This window comes from Urocampus carinirostris, chromosome 3 (assembly GCF_059441175.1).
Source record: "Urocampus carinirostris isolate Australia breed hairy pipefish chromosome 3, RoL_Ucar_1.0, whole genome shotgun sequence".
Taxonomy (NCBI): Eukaryota; Metazoa; Chordata; class Actinopteri; order Syngnathiformes; family Syngnathidae; genus Urocampus; species Urocampus carinirostris.
In genome coordinates, this window is record NC_142351.1 from 21,561,913 (window position 1) to 21,578,947 (window position 17,035).

General features: G+C 42.8%; 1 protein-coding gene and 1 pseudogene across 1 annotated transcript in view; one reads left to right on the forward strand and one right to left on the reverse strand.

Annotated features, from left to right (window-relative positions):
* The first annotated feature begins 6,970 nt into the window (after positions 1-6,970).
* LOC148369100 (U4 spliceosomal RNA) lies at positions 6,971-7,102 on the forward strand (annotated as a pseudogene).
* Positions 7,103-10,799: 3,697 nt separating this feature from the next.
* plxna3 (plexin A3) overlaps positions 10,800-17,035 on the reverse strand; it is a 75,347-nt gene continuing 69,111 nt past the window's right edge. The window contains exons 33-38 of the mRNA XM_088331017.1: positions 16,665-16,742; positions 16,462-16,574; positions 16,181-16,350; positions 14,475-14,691; positions 12,130-12,276; positions 10,800-12,049 (exon numbers count right to left, since the gene is read on the reverse strand). Coding sequence (XP_088187143.1) covers positions 11,957-12,049; positions 12,130-12,276; positions 14,475-14,691; positions 16,181-16,350; positions 16,462-16,574; positions 16,665-16,742 — 818 coding nt within the window. The 3' untranslated portion in view covers positions 10,800-11,956. The remainder of the gene's footprint in view (positions 12,050-12,129; positions 12,277-14,474; positions 14,692-16,180; positions 16,351-16,461; positions 16,575-16,664; positions 16,743-17,035) is intronic.

The window sequence follows — 17,035 nt, forward strand, 5'->3', positions numbered from 1 at the left end:
CATCATTGCAGGACACTTATACAGAAACTATACAACATATTTCAGCAGGAATTTCAAAAGTCAAGTCAAGTCAAGTCACATTTATTCATATAACCCTTAATCACAAAAATGTCTCAAAGGACTGCACAGGATTACAATTACACAATTACCTCATCTTAAACCAACATGCGGGCAAGGAACAACTCAAAACCTCAGCGTGAGGAAAAAGAGAAACCTTGAGAAAGGACCTCACAAGTGGTAGTCCCCCTTCCAGGATGACCAGGGTAAATCACAATTAGCATTACTATACACAAGCATGCTTGCTGCTTGGGGTTGTCCATCGATTCGATGATGACCATCTTCTTTTAATTGTGAGTCTGCTGATGTTTGAAGAGTCCGATCCTGGATCCACAGATGCGGTTACAGACAGAGCATGTGAAGGGGGTGCTGGGGGGAGCAGGGGTGGCCTGGCGAGCATGTCTCTTTGCACGCTTTGCTGCACGGTGTTGCATGCGCTGTTCCTCCATGTAATCCACTCCATGTGAGCAGTGGGAGCGCCAGAGGTCTCGGCAGGAAGCAAGTTCCTCCAGTGAGGAGGGGTTTATCCGACATCTCTTCAGGATGTTCTTCATTTGGTCTTTGAACCGCTTCTTCTGCCCACCAGCACTGCGTTGGCCTAGATGTAACTGACCATAGAGGATACGGCGTGGCAGTCTGTGGCTGGGCATTCGAACAACATGCCCCAGCCACCTAAGTTGGCGTTGGGCCATAATGGATTCCATGCTGCAGCTGCCTGCCCTCTCCAACACCTCTGTGTGCGGCACTCTGTCCCTCCATGTGATGCCAAGGATCTTCTGAAGACATCTTACATGGAAGGTCTCGAGGCTCTTCAGATGGCGGCTGTAGATAGTCCATGCCTCACATCCATACAGTAATGTCGTGATGCATACAGCTCTGTAGACCAGCATTTTGGTGTGGAGTCTAAGGTTGTTGTTTTGAAAGACCCTTATCCTTAGTCGACCGAAAGATGCTGATGCTTGCTTGAGACGGCTCTGGATCTCATCATCCAATGAGCAGGTGTCAGACACTATGCTCCCCAGATATTTAAAGGTGGGCACCATGAGCAGGTGTTGCCCTGCTGCTGTGAGGGTTATTGGGTTTGGTAAGAGGTCAGCACTGGACTGACAGAGTACCTCTGTCTTCTGGGTGTTGATCGTCAGTCCCATTCTGGTGTATGCAGTTACAGCTGCCGAGAGAATGTTTTGCAGAGCCTCCGGTGTATGGGCAACCAGGGCACAGTCATCAGCATACTGTAGCTCAATGATGGTCTCTGAAGTCAGTTTGGTAGTTGCCTGTAGCCTCCTGATGTTAAACAGGTTACCATCAGCCCTGAAGTTGATGGTAACTCCAGCCTGCTCCTCCATCCTTCTACGTAGCAGTGTTGTAACACAGACGAGGAAGATGTTGAAGAGAACTGGAGCCAGCACACAGCCTTGCCTCACTCCAGTTTCGACGCCAAAGGGCTCTGAGCTGTGTCTTCCAACTACCACTCTGGCCGTCATCCCTGAATGGAACTGTGCAAGAATGGTGAGAAACTTGGGTGGACACCCAAATCTCTTCAGGACTTGCCACAGTAGGTCCCTGTTCACAGTGTCAAATGCCTTTGAAAGATCGACAAAGGCGATGAACAAGTCCTTGTGCTGCTCCCGGCATTTCTCTTGGAGCTGACGTGTCACAAAGATCATGTCGACTGTTCCTCTGTCCTTTCGAAAACCACACTGTGACTCTGGGATGACGCGTTCCGATATTTTAGAGATGAGTCTGCGGAGCATGACCTTGGCAAGGACCTTTCCAGCAGTGGCCAACAAAGAGATACCCCTACTGTTGGAGCAGATGGATTTATCTCCTTTATTCTTAAAGATGGTCACAATGTTCGCATCTTTCCACAGTTGCGGGACACACTCTCGTCTCCACACCTCTGAAATATATTGAAACAGTGTCCGTGTACAGAGGTAGCCTCCTACCTTGAGAAGTTCAGCTGGGATGTTGTCAGGTCCAGGGGATTTATTGTTTTTCAGGGTTTTGACTGCATGCAGGATTTCATTGAAAGTTGGCGGGAGGTCGAGGTCTGGCAATGTAGGATGTTCAGGGAGTTCTGAAAGGACAGTTGGGTCCACTGGGGTGGGCTGGTTGAGCAGGGTGTTGAAATGCTCAGCCCACCGCTCCACTATCATAGCCTGATCCTTGATTAGAGATGTTCCATCAGCAGATCTAACAGGTGCCAGTGAGCAGTGTCTGGGGCCATAGATGGTTTTTACTGCATCATAGAAACTGTGCATATCGCTTCTATCAGCGTGAGACTGGATTTCATTGGCTTTTGAGATCCACCACTCATTTTGCAGTTTTCTGAGCGTTCTCTGGGCCTCGGAACGAAGGGCTTGCCATAGCTTTTTATGGAATTGAGATTGTGGGTTGTTCAGGGTGGCTCTGTGTGCCTTGTGCATTCTGTCCAGGAGGGTTGAGATCTCTCCGGCATTCTGGTCAAACCAGTCCTGGTGTTTTTTAGTTTTAAAACCAACGGTTTGGGCTGCAGTGTCAAAGAGGGTGGTAGATATATAGGTCCACTTCTCATCCATCCCAGCCTCTGACATGACCAGCTGCTCAATGTTTGCCAGCCTCTCTGCTAGAGAGCAACGGAAGTTGTCAAGGGTGTCGCTACTGGAGAGTTTGGCACAGTTGAGTGTCTTCCTCTTTGAACCACCCTGACGTGCTAGGGGCCGGACATGCATTCTGACCTTTGTCAGAATCATGCGGTGGTCGGTCCAACAGTCTGCCCCACGCATAGCTCTTGTAATGAGCACGTCCTTCAGGTCAGCCCTCCTCACGATCGCGTAGTCGATCAGATGCCAGTGTTTGGACCTGGGATGCATCCAGGATGCCTTATATTTATTCTTTTGTTGGAAGATGGTGTTTGTGATGGTAAGGTTATGTTCCGCGCACAGACTAAGAAGTCTCATGCCATTGGAATTAACTTTTCCAATGCCATGGGCACCTATCACACCATCCCAGTTTTGCAAGTTCTTTCCGACTCTTGCATTGAAATCACCAAGCAGCATGATTTTGTCATTCCTCGGGATGTGACTGAGGATGTCATCGAGTTCCTGGTAGAAGCGATCCTTCTCTTCATCATTCGATGGCAGTGTTGGTGCATAGGCACTAACTAATGTGACATGTCTGCATTTTGCAAGTGGGATGCGAAGAGTCATTAGTCTTTCACTGACACCCACTGGTGACTCTGTGAGCTTCAGCAGTAGGGTGTTCTTAATTGCAAAACCAACTCCGTGAAGATGGTGTCCGCCCATAGGGTATCCCTTCCAAAAGAATGTATAACCCTCCCCCTCTTCATTGAGTGAGCCTTCCTCAAGGAGTCTGGTCTCGCTGAGCGCTGCCACATCCACATTATATCGCTTCAGCTCGTTGGCAATGAGTGCTGTTCTGCGCTGTGGTCTGTCCAGACTGGTATCCAGGAGTGTCCTTATGTTCCATGCTGCAATTCTAAATGCTATTGTTTTTCGACCGCATAGTGGAATGTCCCGACAGGCGCGGTTTCCTGTCCGGGTACTGTGCTGAGTGGGCAATCTTTAGGCCACCTTTTCTAGGCCTTTCCCCAATTGGGGTGAGCAGTGCGGCCACTAAATAGTGCTGCTCAGACGCACAGGGGTCTGCCGGAAACAGCTGCCACTCAATCCCAGCTGCTAACGACCCTTGCCCTGTGCCGCTGACGTGCAGAGGTCCAGCTAAGAGCTTCCAGCTCATTCAAACCTGCTCCCGTCACTGGATACTCCATCGCCGCCAGACTTTTGTGATCGGGGACTCAGGTAAAAGAAGATACCTGCGCAATGATGGTTTTTAAAGTGGCGTAAGGGGTGCGCTTTCCCCAACGCCACTATCTTGATTGTAGAGAAGACGGTTCCAGTGGCAAGGGAGACCCTAGACGACCGGCATCTTCCTACAACTGCAGGCGGCTGCCGGGATCCAGGTCTGTGGGAAACCGCCTCAAAGCGTGCCGCCACCAGCTTTTGGGATCACTCTTAGTCTGGACTCTACCCTTCGACCTGTTCGGCTTGGGTGACCCTGCCAGGAGTACGAGACTCCCGCCGACATAGCTCTAGGGGTCATTGAGACGCACAAAGTGCCCCACCACGATAAGGTGGTGATCCGTCGGGGCATAGTAAACACTAGGTAACATGTTGAAAATTTGTCCGGAAAGTGCATGACAGCAGCGACGCCCCCAGCCTGTAAACTAGTCCAGAAAGTCTATGACGGCCACGACGCAGTTTCCCATCTCTGCCAGCTGGTCCATGCAGGCGTTCACATGCTTAATAACAAAAGTTATTTTTACACCCGTTACATATATATATTTCCATCCCCTTTCTTTTTACATTTTCAAACATTTCTGAAAAATCTCTAGGGAGCCACTAGGGTAATGCTTAAGAGCCTTATGCGTCTCTAGAGCCACAGGTTGCTGACCCCTGGTACAGTGACTAGGGGTTTGGACAGTCAAAGAGCCAAAGTGGACGGAAAAACAACACAAAAATAAACACATGTCAATAGCCGCAAAATAAATTAAACGCCTTGTAAAAACCCGTTTTGAAATGAAAGGAAAGGTGATTCATACGTAAAAATGAGTTTGTCAAAATTATATTCTAAATCTAAAGAAAACCATCTCGTAAAAATACGTATATGTTTCCCTCTCCCATTTTATTCCATTTTCAAACAGTTCTGAAAAATCTCTGAGGGGCCACTATGACGGCACTAAAGAGCCACATGTGCCTGGCTCGAGAGCCGCAGGTCGATGACCATAGTATGGTCCTTCATCAGAAAGGTAACTTTTGCATTTTGCATTGCAGTTTCAAAGGGTTAAATAGACCACCATTACAACATCCCCTGATCTTAAACCTACATGAGCGCAAGGGAAAACTCAAAGACCTAGCATGGGAAAAGCTTGAGAAGTTGTCAAAGTGTCTTATCTCGTGTCTTGTCTCATCTGTTGTTTTGTGCCTCGTCTATTGTGTTTCCTGTCCTGTCTCGTGTCTTGTGTTTTGTCTCGTGTCTTGTGGTCTCGTCTCTTGTCTTGTATCTCGTTGTCTCTTGTCTTGTATCTCATTGTCTCTTGTCTTGTGTCCCGTGCGTTTTGGTTACTTTGAGTCTCCATAGTTAGTATTCTTCCTTGTGCTTTATAGAACTTGTTTTAGGAAGCACTACACCAGTGGTCACCAAAATACGGCCTGTAGGCCGTATCAGGCCCGCCAACATATTTAACCCGGCCCGCGAAACTATGTTGCGAGAAGCATAAGAAAAAAATGTGCTGCTTCTCATCAAACAATGACCTGCAGTTTTAGATATGTCCACTGGATGTCGTCAAAACAACTTGCCACTTCAAACAACCCACTGTAGCTGTATATGCCAGCTATCATTTATCAAACAGAGAACAATTGTGGAATCGCCCATCCCAATATTACTTTTCTATAGAATACAAGTCTTTGTTCAAGGCAATAGGATTGCACTTACCTGGATTTCTTAGCCTGTGTCCATTTGTTTATCCTCATATAAAAACACATTTCTCTTTGCACTCATAGCCAACATTATAATTGTTGGCTATATTTTTCTGTATATGCTTTTTTAAATTATCTAAATATTAAATTACATGAAAAAAACACTTCTGGAGTAGCCCTACTGTAGTAAGTTGTTCAATGCAAATGATCTAATTTAGTGCCTAAAAAGGAAGATACTCTATTACTTTGCTTTTACTCTTGATTAAAGTTTTGATTTCAGAATTGAAATATGTATTTGTATATTTGCTGTGTTTGAAAACCACGTGGAAGAAATGGTCGCTTTATAAACAATAGACTGAAACACGACGTGTGCAGGTAAATGCAAATGAGAAAAAAAATGGATCAGCTAATGTTATTTATTTTACGCATGTATTGCCGAGGTATCATATTAAAGAATTTCTCGGGGTATACACAAACAATAAGATACAACCAGCAGCCATGCAAACTTTTTCACCCAATGCAGCCCACGACTCAAAGTTTGCCCACCCCTGCTCTACACCAGGCAGTAACATCTAGTGGTCAAATAACACACAGTGTCCCTTTAAAGTTTTTATTCTTTAAATCAACGATTTTTGTGAAAATATGTATTTGTAGGCGGCACAGCGGCTGGGTTGTGGCAGCACAGTTTTGAGGTCATGGAATCTAATCCGCCTGTGTTGAGTTTGTATGTTCTCCCCACGCTTGAGTGGGTTTCCTCCGGGCACTCCGGTTTCCTCCCACATTCCAAAAACATGCATGTAAGGTTAATTGGCCGGTCCAAATTGTCCCTAGGTGTGAATGAACGAGTGAGTTGTCTCTGAGTGCCCTGCGACTGGCTGGCAACCAGTTGAGGGTTTCCCCTGCCCACTGCCCGAAGATGGCTGTGATGGGCTCCAGCACCCTTGCAACCCCACTGAGGATAAGCGGTGCAAAAAGTGAATGGATGGATATGTACTTGTACTTGTGTTATTGGTATTTGTTTACGCCTGAAAAAATGGTATTGACCCTTTAAAACAGTGGTTCTTAAGGGCTATTTGCTGCGATAAAAAGATTTTAGTGTCTGACTTAAGGACCCATTATCCCACCCTAATTACAAACAGTGACCCAAATCAAGAAAATAGGCAGTTTAAACCAGAAATATTATCTTATATTCACACTAAAAATCATTAAAGACAAACAAAACGAAAACGACTTATAATATTCCCTTCAATACTCCATTAACACTTTAACGGAATCCACAACGCTTAACCTCAGTTGTTTCAGCCACTTTTAACAGACTCAAAATGCACAAACAAGAAAAAATGAAAAAGTGCAACATTGTTTTGGGCCTGGTGGCTCTTCTGTCTGCTGTTATGACCACCCAAAACTGAACTGCACTCTTGCGGCTGCCTTCCATTATCATACATCAGTGGCAGTATCGTAGCCTATGAGGTCTATCCGAGGCGTGATTATTGCTTGTTGAAAACTTTAGATCGCATACTGCTGGACACAGAGACCCCCAGAGCTCAATGTTGTCGGGCCTGATGGCTAGTTTTTTTCATTAACATATCACTGTCTTACATGAACTGCACATGTACAGCCAAGATCTATTATCCCAAATCCCTTATTTGGGCGAGCGAAGACCGGCACAAAGCACTTTAGCTGGGAGGCATGCCGTTTTGGTCCGCCTCAAATGAAATGCACAGTTGTTGTCACGACACATTATGCCGAATGAACTATTGCTTAGAGCGGGGGCCGAGTGAGCAAATTTGTGTCATGTGCGACTCATCTATTTTCCCTTTTTTTCTGCCTCAAATGAACAGCACCCGTGCAGCTGCAATCCATTATCTCCAGTTATCTATTGCTGCGCTGGCAGAACGCATGTTAAAAATTGGCGACTAGGTGAATTTTTGAATATTGGTGGGGGTTCTGGTCCCTATTTGCTGCGATAAAAAGATTTTAGTGTCTGGGTTTTTCCATGCTCAGTATATGTAAACAAACTTTACCAAACGTTTTCTGTGGTGTGAGGGCATTATCGCCATCTATTGTTAAAGAGTGTAATTAAGCCGCGTGTTTTTGTTTACCAAGCAATTTTTGGCCAAGGCAAAAACCCATGGCCCACTGAAAACAGGTTTTCACCTCACTTTTGGGTCAAAACCCACAAGCTGAGAAAAACTGCTTTAAAATGCACCAACAAGGGCAAGAACGTGTATGTTTGTCATGGGGGGTATTTTATGTTTTTTAGGACACATTTAGCAGCCATGTTTCTGTTCCACTTGTATTTATTTTGGCTTCCTTCCAACACCCTCCTTCTACTCCCCTCCATAATCCGACATCCCCCAACACCCCAGAGTGCTGTTATCAGCAACATGCAGCACCCCAATCTTGGCAGTTCATTCTCAGGCTAACCTAGCTTCCTGTAAAGGGAGGGGATGTAGATCATGGGGTTGTCACGGTGCTCGCTTAATATGATTGAGAAACATCAGAACGAAAGACGCACAGACGGGAGACTTGCTAACAAGCTAACACTATTAGCCCCGTTGGCCTTCTGCTTCTTCATCTCACTGCCAATCATTTATTAAACATGCCAGCTATGGTCATGTGACGGGCCAACACCCAATCATAAAAGATGCAGAAGATGGAGCGGTTACAGTTGCCAGGCTGATTATCCCTGAGGGGAAAAAATAGAAGGGATGAAGACAAAGGGTTTTCATTTTGATTCCCCCTACACAAAATTTCTCGATTCCCCAAATAAATATCAGTCCACGTTGGAACATCATGTGTAGACTCATCCTGTCCGAGTGAAACACCTCTGCAACATCAATTTTTGCGCTGCCGTGATGTCACGGTTCACGAAAAACAGGTCACCACGGTAACAGATTTGCTCTGTTGTGAGGATGTTGGTGATGTCATCATTTTAGATATGCTTTTCTTTGCTCAACTGGGATCCTTACGTGTTCTATACCCAATGGCATAACAACCCTGTGTATTTGTGAGAAAGTTCCCAAAAAAGAATTCTACAATTGTGTATGTTTAAAAAATAGAGATTTTGCAAACATGACATCGCTAAAATGTATGTTTTTAGACTGTTAAAACGTATGTATGTAAAACCTAAAACAAAGTCAGTTTGGTCACAAATCTTTAAAATCATTATTTCAGGGACATTATATATAGACAAACAGTGCAGTCCATTTGGTCACATGCTCCCCTCTTTTTACTGCACTTTGTTTTTACATTTTATATTTATAGCATTTTTATTTTTGTGCTTTTAATATATATTAATGTTTTATATTCCGGGTACAGCAACCTTGGGTGTCCTTAAAAACACTTTGAAAGAACATATTATTATTATTATTATTATAGCTGTGCCTTACCTGTCATCGTGAAAATATAAAATGACAAATACGTATGATAAATTGTAATATTTATTCAGTGTTTAAGTTCTATCTCAAATGAATTCCCTAATTTTGTTTTTTTTTCAAGACTGCTTACTTTACGCATTGTATTATGAATACTATTGTAACAGTTTGTATGTAACCTATTGCGTATGTGCTAAGTGTCTGAATGCAAAGTGAGGGACACAATTCTTTTGCCCCTTGGCAGAGGACGATAGCGAAACCCGGCGCGAACCTCAGCCCCAAACAATAGAATTAGTTCTAGCATTAGCTAGCTAACAGTAAGTCAAGTCACCCAGTATTTTTTTCTTGTTGCATTAACTTTCATTTAGGATTCCCTGTATATTGATGATTTCATTAAAACTGAGCCGCACGTAGACTTTATCCATGCGTTAAGGTAAGACAGTAAAAGATGTTTTCTGTGCTAGTTTATATATTGTTTTCTTGCTCTTCCAATCAAATACTAAACAAGACCTCTGTTCTTTTATTTGTAAATCAGACTATGTATGTGTTTCCTTACCCAATGCTAAATCTATTGTTCCCTGGTCATCCCGGAAGGGGGATTACCACTTGTGAGGCCCCTTTTCAAGGTTTCTTTTTCCTCGTGCTAAGATTTTTTTGTTTTTCCTTGCCCGCATGTTGGTTTAAGGTCATTGCAATCCTGTGCAGTCCTTTGAGACATCTTGTGATTAAGGGCTATACAAATAAATGTGACTTGACTATGCCTCACTAGACCCAAACCTCACCGCCCGTCACTGGTAGCAATTGCAACTAATGATTTACGTGTCCTGAAACACAAATATTAACGAAACTAGCTACTTGAAACCGTCTACAATTATGATGGACTGCTGTGACTAATGTTAAAAGTGCAGAGTCAGAAGCAAAATCAAGGTGTTGGTTTACCCTTTAGTAATGATGTCACAAAGTCCAAACAAAGGCAATGGCGATGTAGAAAAAAGACACCGGCTATCACACAGACATGGTGTTCATGGTTACATTTCAAAGTAAAAATAAAATAAAAATCAAACAAGGCAATGCTGTCAAAGATGTTTTCACAAATGAACATGTTTTTGTTTGTTTTTTTAAATCGTGATGACATCATGTTGAAACCTCCTGGTCATCAAGTGGTCTGTCCAGGCAAAGTCTTGTCTGCGGTTTGTGTTCCTAACTTGATCCAGACAGAACACGCTCCTTCGGTCACATGATGCGTCCTCATCTGAAGCGGCCGCGCTTCAAACATCATTTACATTGTGACACATACAAGTGTGTTTGCGACCGGTTTTCCCGTGAAATGCCGCCATAATCGGCGGAAATTATTTCATCGACACCTAGCTGGTTGGCACCCACAATAAATAACGTGTAAACAATCATTTAAATAAAACAAGTTCATCAATAAATACCCTTGTGTGAATGTGTGCGAGGTTCCAGTAACTGAAGCCGACCCCGCAGCCGATCCACTCGCATTTTCAATCCGTTTTCAGGAACTTATAGTTTTTGTGTCACATGCAACCCCAAATGAACAGTCAGCCATATTGGATGGGTCTACCAGAAACAGTTTGATGTCACAGGTCTACCCTAATTTTGTTGGATATTCAAGCTGTTAGATGTCGAATCTTTGTGACTTTTTTTTTTTTGTAAATACCTCAACTCTGTGAGTGGAGAACATAGAGAGAAAACCTAGCAGAAAATAGTGCGCTGCTTTCAGCCTGAGCAGAGCAAGGCCCTGACTTAGTGCAATGCGACCTCCAGGTATGGCCAGGGTGCGCTAAAACACTTGACCAATGATGGTGATCCGTTAACCAGAGAGCCTTAATTGAACCCTAACTGCTCTTCCACTTAGTTGTCTCGGGTGTTGTTTATTGATCAGTGAACTTTTGTCATCATACCGTAATCTGCAACATTTGTCTAACATACCTGTACCCAACTATATGTTGGTTTGCCATATTTTGAGGTCAATCACAAAAGGTAAAATGTAAACTCACACACACACCCATCCAATATGGCTGACGCTACTAATGTTGCCTGTATGTAAGTGACGTGATATGAACTATAAATTGGTCCAGACGCAACAGCATATATGTATTCAGATTGTTGATTTCTGGAATTAGACCAGATCCATCAGTACTGGCATTTTTTTAGGCTGTTGATTTTGGTAATTAAACGTCATCTAACAGCATGAACTAAAATTTTCAGTCTGGTGGTTTCAGTGATTAAAACTGACCCAAAAGGTTTAGGTAACATTTTCAGTCTAGTGGGTTCATTAATTAGACAGAACCCAACAGGTTGGAGTAACATTTTCAGTCTGTTTTTTCCTTCCACACGAACATACACGCACACATACACACACAATGACACACGCACACAGTGGCGTTGGTCCAGTAGTGGCTTTCCTTCCTTCCTTGTGAAGAGCCAATCAGGAGCTTCCCCTCGATGCCGAGCGTAAACGTTATTGTTTTGTCCCTTTGAATTCACTTTACAAAGTCACTAAAGTTGATTCAATTTCAGCGACGATCTTGGATCTCAGCTTTGTTCCCAGTCCTGTTCTGGGTTCTGTTCTTTACATGGCACTGCTCGCCGGGCACAATAATGGCATCATGGCGTCCTGGAAAGAGGCCTGGGCTGGAATGTTCTGCAAGTTGGTTCAGTTCAAAATAGGCAGGGGGGTATTTCAGTGGGCAGTAAACAGTAAAGAGTTTTCCCAGCCAACCGGAAGCCAGCGCAGCTTTAACTATGAGGGATGAGGGGACACAGCTGTGATCGGTCAGCAGGCGCGGCGTTATTGGACGTTCACTTCCTGGACACTTGTTTTTTTTCCCAGGTGTGGCTATTTACACGCTGTCGGAGGGCAGTGATAGCCCTTTTTTTTAGCTTTTGAGGCTAATTCCACAGTTGGGTTCCAGCCCGTCGCTTGGCAAATAAATAGTAAATTTATTGATTGATTGGTGCAGTTCAGAAAAGAAATAAAATAAACTCCATCCCTCAGTAAGCAGGCGTCTTGGTTTTGCCTCCTCAGCTCCCTGACATTAGGTTGATGGCTTGCTCCAGTTTGTGGCGCAGTTTGTGTTTGCGGCAGTAGGCATCGCGGTCCAGCGCAGTAAGCACCTGCACAGTTATCGTCTCCATTAGCATCAAAAAGATTACTTCCGATAAAAACATTTGGGTTATTATCGTTATGAACTCACCTCCTCCTTGTACTTGTTGATGTAGAAGTAGAGTTCACTGAGTGCGCTCAACGTGTTAAACTCATTGCCATGGAGACGCGACTGCTCTACCAGGTAGGCATCCATGTCCTGGTCGCTAATGCTGGGCATTTTGGCGATGTCTCTGTAGTACCTGCCAGACAAACAATCAAATCCTTAGTTTCTGCTGGACATTTAGCATGAGCTAGTAACCATAAGAAATCAGTTACTCTATTTTCTAGACAAAAAACCCCAAAATGTGTGCCTTATAATCCGGTGAACCTTATATATCGGAAATTGGATACGCAATATAATAAAACCATACAGCATTAAGTAACTGTTCTGCATTTGAGAAACATATAAAGTGGTCTTCAAGTGCCCTCTTATGGTTAACATGTTAATTGTTTGTTGTCAAACAAAAACGATAGAGAAGCGCAGAACTTGGATGGCAGCTGACACGGTAAATTTTGAACGTTCATTTGAAATCTTCTTTTGTTGTTGCTTGGGAAAATAGCTGTCTATAAGTATGAGACATATTGTGATTTCTTGAATGATGTTTCTGTGTATGGTAATATTTTGTACACAATTACTGTTGTTGAATAATACTGCATACAGTAAATATTCTGCCTTTAACATAGAGTGGTCTTCAAGGGCCATATCATGGCTAACATGTTAATTGTTTGTTGCTAAAATCAATTTTAGGGGTTAAACCAGATGTGTTAATATTAATTTATGTTCCATGAAATCAATTTTTAAAAATTTAAATAGAGTTTCCCCTTTTTTGCAACCTTAGCTCTTACTATAGTTTTGATTTCATGCACCTTTTACAGTATATAAAAATATATCTGGTGTGCCTTGTAGTGCGGATAATATTGTATTCAAAGCTAGAAAGTTAACTTGTTGGCTTCCTGTGCGTATTATGAGAAGGGTAAATCTATAGCACTCTGGTCATCCTGGAAGGGGGATTACCACTAGTGAGGCCCGTTCTCAAAGTTTTTTTATTTTCCTCGTGCTGAAGTTTTTGAGTTTTTCCTTGCCCGCATGTTGGTTTAAGATCAGGGGGTGGTGTAATTGTCACCTGTGCAGTCCTTTGAGACATTTTGTGATTAAGGGCTATACAAATGAATGTGACTTGACTTGACATGTTTGTTTTTTTAGCTCTTGGCAGACTAGTGGCCAGGCTTTTTGGGTTTGATAGTAGACATGGAACAAGAAACATTTCCATCAAGACAAGATGTCACACAGGAGTTATACCACTTTGGCCTTTGACTTAGTGTGACATTTTTCATTTTTATGAATTTACTGACACTCCACTTATTCTTTAATGTGGTTCTCATGTTATTAACTGGTTATTAATTCATTTTGTTCAATTACTTGCTTACTGTGTAGTTTTGGTTTGTGCAATGTTTGACACGATTTTATTGTATAGACGTTTTGTATGCACCAAAGGATGCCTTAAAGGGACATTGGGTATAATTTTGATTACTAAATAACGCTGTATTGTGTAGTGCAATTGAAAAAGTCTGCTAAACAGCACAAGGAAGATCACAAACTATGGTGACTCAAAGTGACCGAATTACAAACAATTTCAGCTCCGTTATGTAAAAAAATGCAAATATTTCGACCTCACAGTATTTTAAAAATGCACGTTTATATGATAGTTCATGCACTTTTAAAATCAATGTGTTTTTCTAAAGAATTTCTTTTAACCACTCATGGCGCAAAATAATACACACTAACCAGGGCTGTATAAGAAAGGTTGAGTTAAATGCTTTACCTGATAACATTAATGAGAAGAGGGCTATCTAGTAACATTAGCAGCTAGAGTGCTAATGCTAGCTACCGTGCAAGCTGAATCAGCATCTAGCATTAGTGACCATAGGACTATAGTGATAGCACCTGCTGAGTAGAGACAAGCATTAGCAACTACAGTGCTAATTTTGGCCGCAGTTTAAGAGCCGCATGCCACATCAGCGACAAAAGGAATGTAGTTTAATAGTGGCAACAGGCGGCACATTTTAAATTGCATTGTTAATGCGAAAATGAAAAAAATAATTGTTGAAAATTAAGTTTCATATATTCTAGACAAATGTCCTTATAAAGCCCAGGAACAAACTAAGAAGGAACTAAGTGTAACATCCATATATTAAAGCTAAAGTATGGTTTATTATCATTATTACTCATGAAAAAGAGCTTCCCTGCTATATCAAAATATAAAAAATGCTTTGAACGAAAAAAAATCTTGTAATACAGAGGATGCCTATTGGTATTTTAATCTTGTGGCACAAATGTTTTAGATTGCAGCTTTTAATTAAGCTACTGGGCCTTACTAGCTATTTAGTGTGTAGGTACCTCTCCACCCAGCTCTTGTAGTTGGGGATGTCTTTAGCGTAGAGCAGCTTGTTGGACGGTGAGTCTTTTCCTAGTCGATGCTCCGATGTGGAGCACGAGTCCATGAAGGTCTGAGCCACGACCGACAAGCAAGCGTCAGTGATGCTACTTTTGTGGATGTCGAACACAAACTGTGGATTCTTGATGACGTTGACCCAGAACCTGAGAGGAAGACTAGACACAGAGAGGAGAATAGATTGGAATCACATTGAATTGCTGAACGACTAAAGATTGTTTGAAACTCAAAAGTGAATTGTATTGTGGTTACATCATAAACATCAGTGAATCATTTAATAATCTTACACAATAAAAATCTTAAATCCAGGAATAACTCAAATCGTGCGAAAAGTGGACTGATCCACTACTTGGGTTATTTTAACCAAGCTCCCGTGGTTTCTCCCTGGAAATCTTGGTGTCCTTGTGCAAAACAAAACATAACAAAGAAGTAGGTAATTTTATATGAAACAAACCTTCTAAAAATTTGTCGATTTTGTTTTAAGCGGAGGAAAGGTCTTAGGCCTGGCCCGAAATTTGTGTTGGGCCTGAAATGTGAATCATTACTTCGGGTTCGGGCCGGGTTTCTATCTTGCTGACTTTTTTTTTTTTAAATATCCACCTGTCATTTCTTTTATATTTCTTTATCTTTGTGGAGGACCCGTGCAGCAAACCAAGCACAATTGTCCGCATGTGCGCACATCTGCACTATCGGACACAGAGAATTGGGCGCGCAACGGGAGGAAGGAGTCAACCACATCACTCTTCCTTTCTAATCCAGAGTCCTCACAAATAAAATGTGAAAATTTGGTTTCGCTTCAGGGTCAGTCCCTCAAGTCAAGTTAATTGGTCGTGCTATGGCTGATTCATGTTTATATACCCACGGGTCACATCGGGTTGGGCTGGATTTTTTTTAGACCCAAACTTATGTCTAGTTGAATCCTTCCCCAAATTTGTTTTTAAAAAACTAACACATAATTATTTTGTCTAGGAACTTTATCATATATTTAAAACTGGTTAAATAAACAGGTCTTATACAAAACAACCAAAACAAACTGTTTAAAACTTAAAAATAATGTGTTTCCACATATTCTAGAAAAATCAACAGCAGGGCCCAACAGCTTTCACTGGTTTACCCCTGCCGCATCATACAGGTGCTCTGCCCATCCCTTTGAACACGTCTAAACATCCCACTATAATTTAACAACACATCTCCACTCATTCCCATCACCAACAAGAGCTCTAGCCTCCACTACATTGAGACCTCTTTCCTGCAGTGCACTCATAACACCATCCATCCACGTCAATCGCGGCCTTCCTCTTGGTCTCCTTCCATTTACTTCTGCTCTGTAGATCCTGTAGATCCTCATCCATCCTCTCCTTGTGTCTAAACCAACCGAGTACTCTCTTATCCACATGCTTGCTCAGTTCCACTACTACCCCAGTTCGGTGCCTCACAATTTTATTTCTTTATCTATCCAATCTTGTCACTCCTAACATACTCCTCTAACACTTCATCTCAAAAACATTTAATTTCCTTCTCAAATCTGCGTTCAGGCTCCAAGTCTCAGCACCATACAACACAGTCGGCACAATCACACTCTCATACAGTCCTCTCTTAACATCAAACCGACTATTTTAGAGGTGTCGTTGTTAATAATCGTCCTACCAGTTGCTCTTCCAGGTGTGCCGTACGTCTGGGTCGCTGATTTGTCGCCTGTCAGCCTGCTCGTCGAGAAAATCAAACATGTATTTGATAGCCAGTGGCAGAGCAGACCCCCGATGTGCGGTGCTGAAGACCGTTTCGAAAAGGTCATCCACAAACTTCTGCAGCGTACCCTGTTGGCAAGAGGAGAAAGGGGCAAGCTTACAATCAATTCCGAACTGTGAGAAAGAGCAAACCTGCAGAAATTTGCAGTATCTTTATAAAGTGAGGATTTTGCTTGAGACCTTGGTAGCCAGTAGGCGTGTCAGGTAGATTTCGGACACCATTTTACTCCCGCGATCTCCCTCGCGCTGGTCACTGTGTTCGTGGTTCTTGACAAGGTGCCACAGTTTAGTACCTGAACAGAACAAGAAATCCACATTGTAGTCTGCAGTACGTACACACTCTGGTTGTAGTCTACTGTAAGGTTAGCAAAATGGAAGTGAACCTGTCTCCTGGTCCGGTGTGATCATGGGTGCTCTAGACCTCAGACTGTCGGGACTACTAGACGTGCGCAGTAGTGATTCTGTAAACAGAAGTTTGTCTGTTTATTTGTGAGTCTGCCCACCCTAGAAGAGGGGGAATGGGTTTAAATATGACCACCATCTTTCACAGGAAGTCAGGTAGGTTACCCTAAATGTAAAAAATACCCCCAAAAAGCTGACTCCGCCCTTTAGGATTTGTTGACTCAGCATTTTTTCCAGAAATACATTCTAACCCCTAAGGCCAGAACAAGTATGGCCAGGATCACAATCTTTTAAATATCAACACGATCTTTTACGGGCAACCAGATGGGTTACCCCAGATCTGAAAACTGTC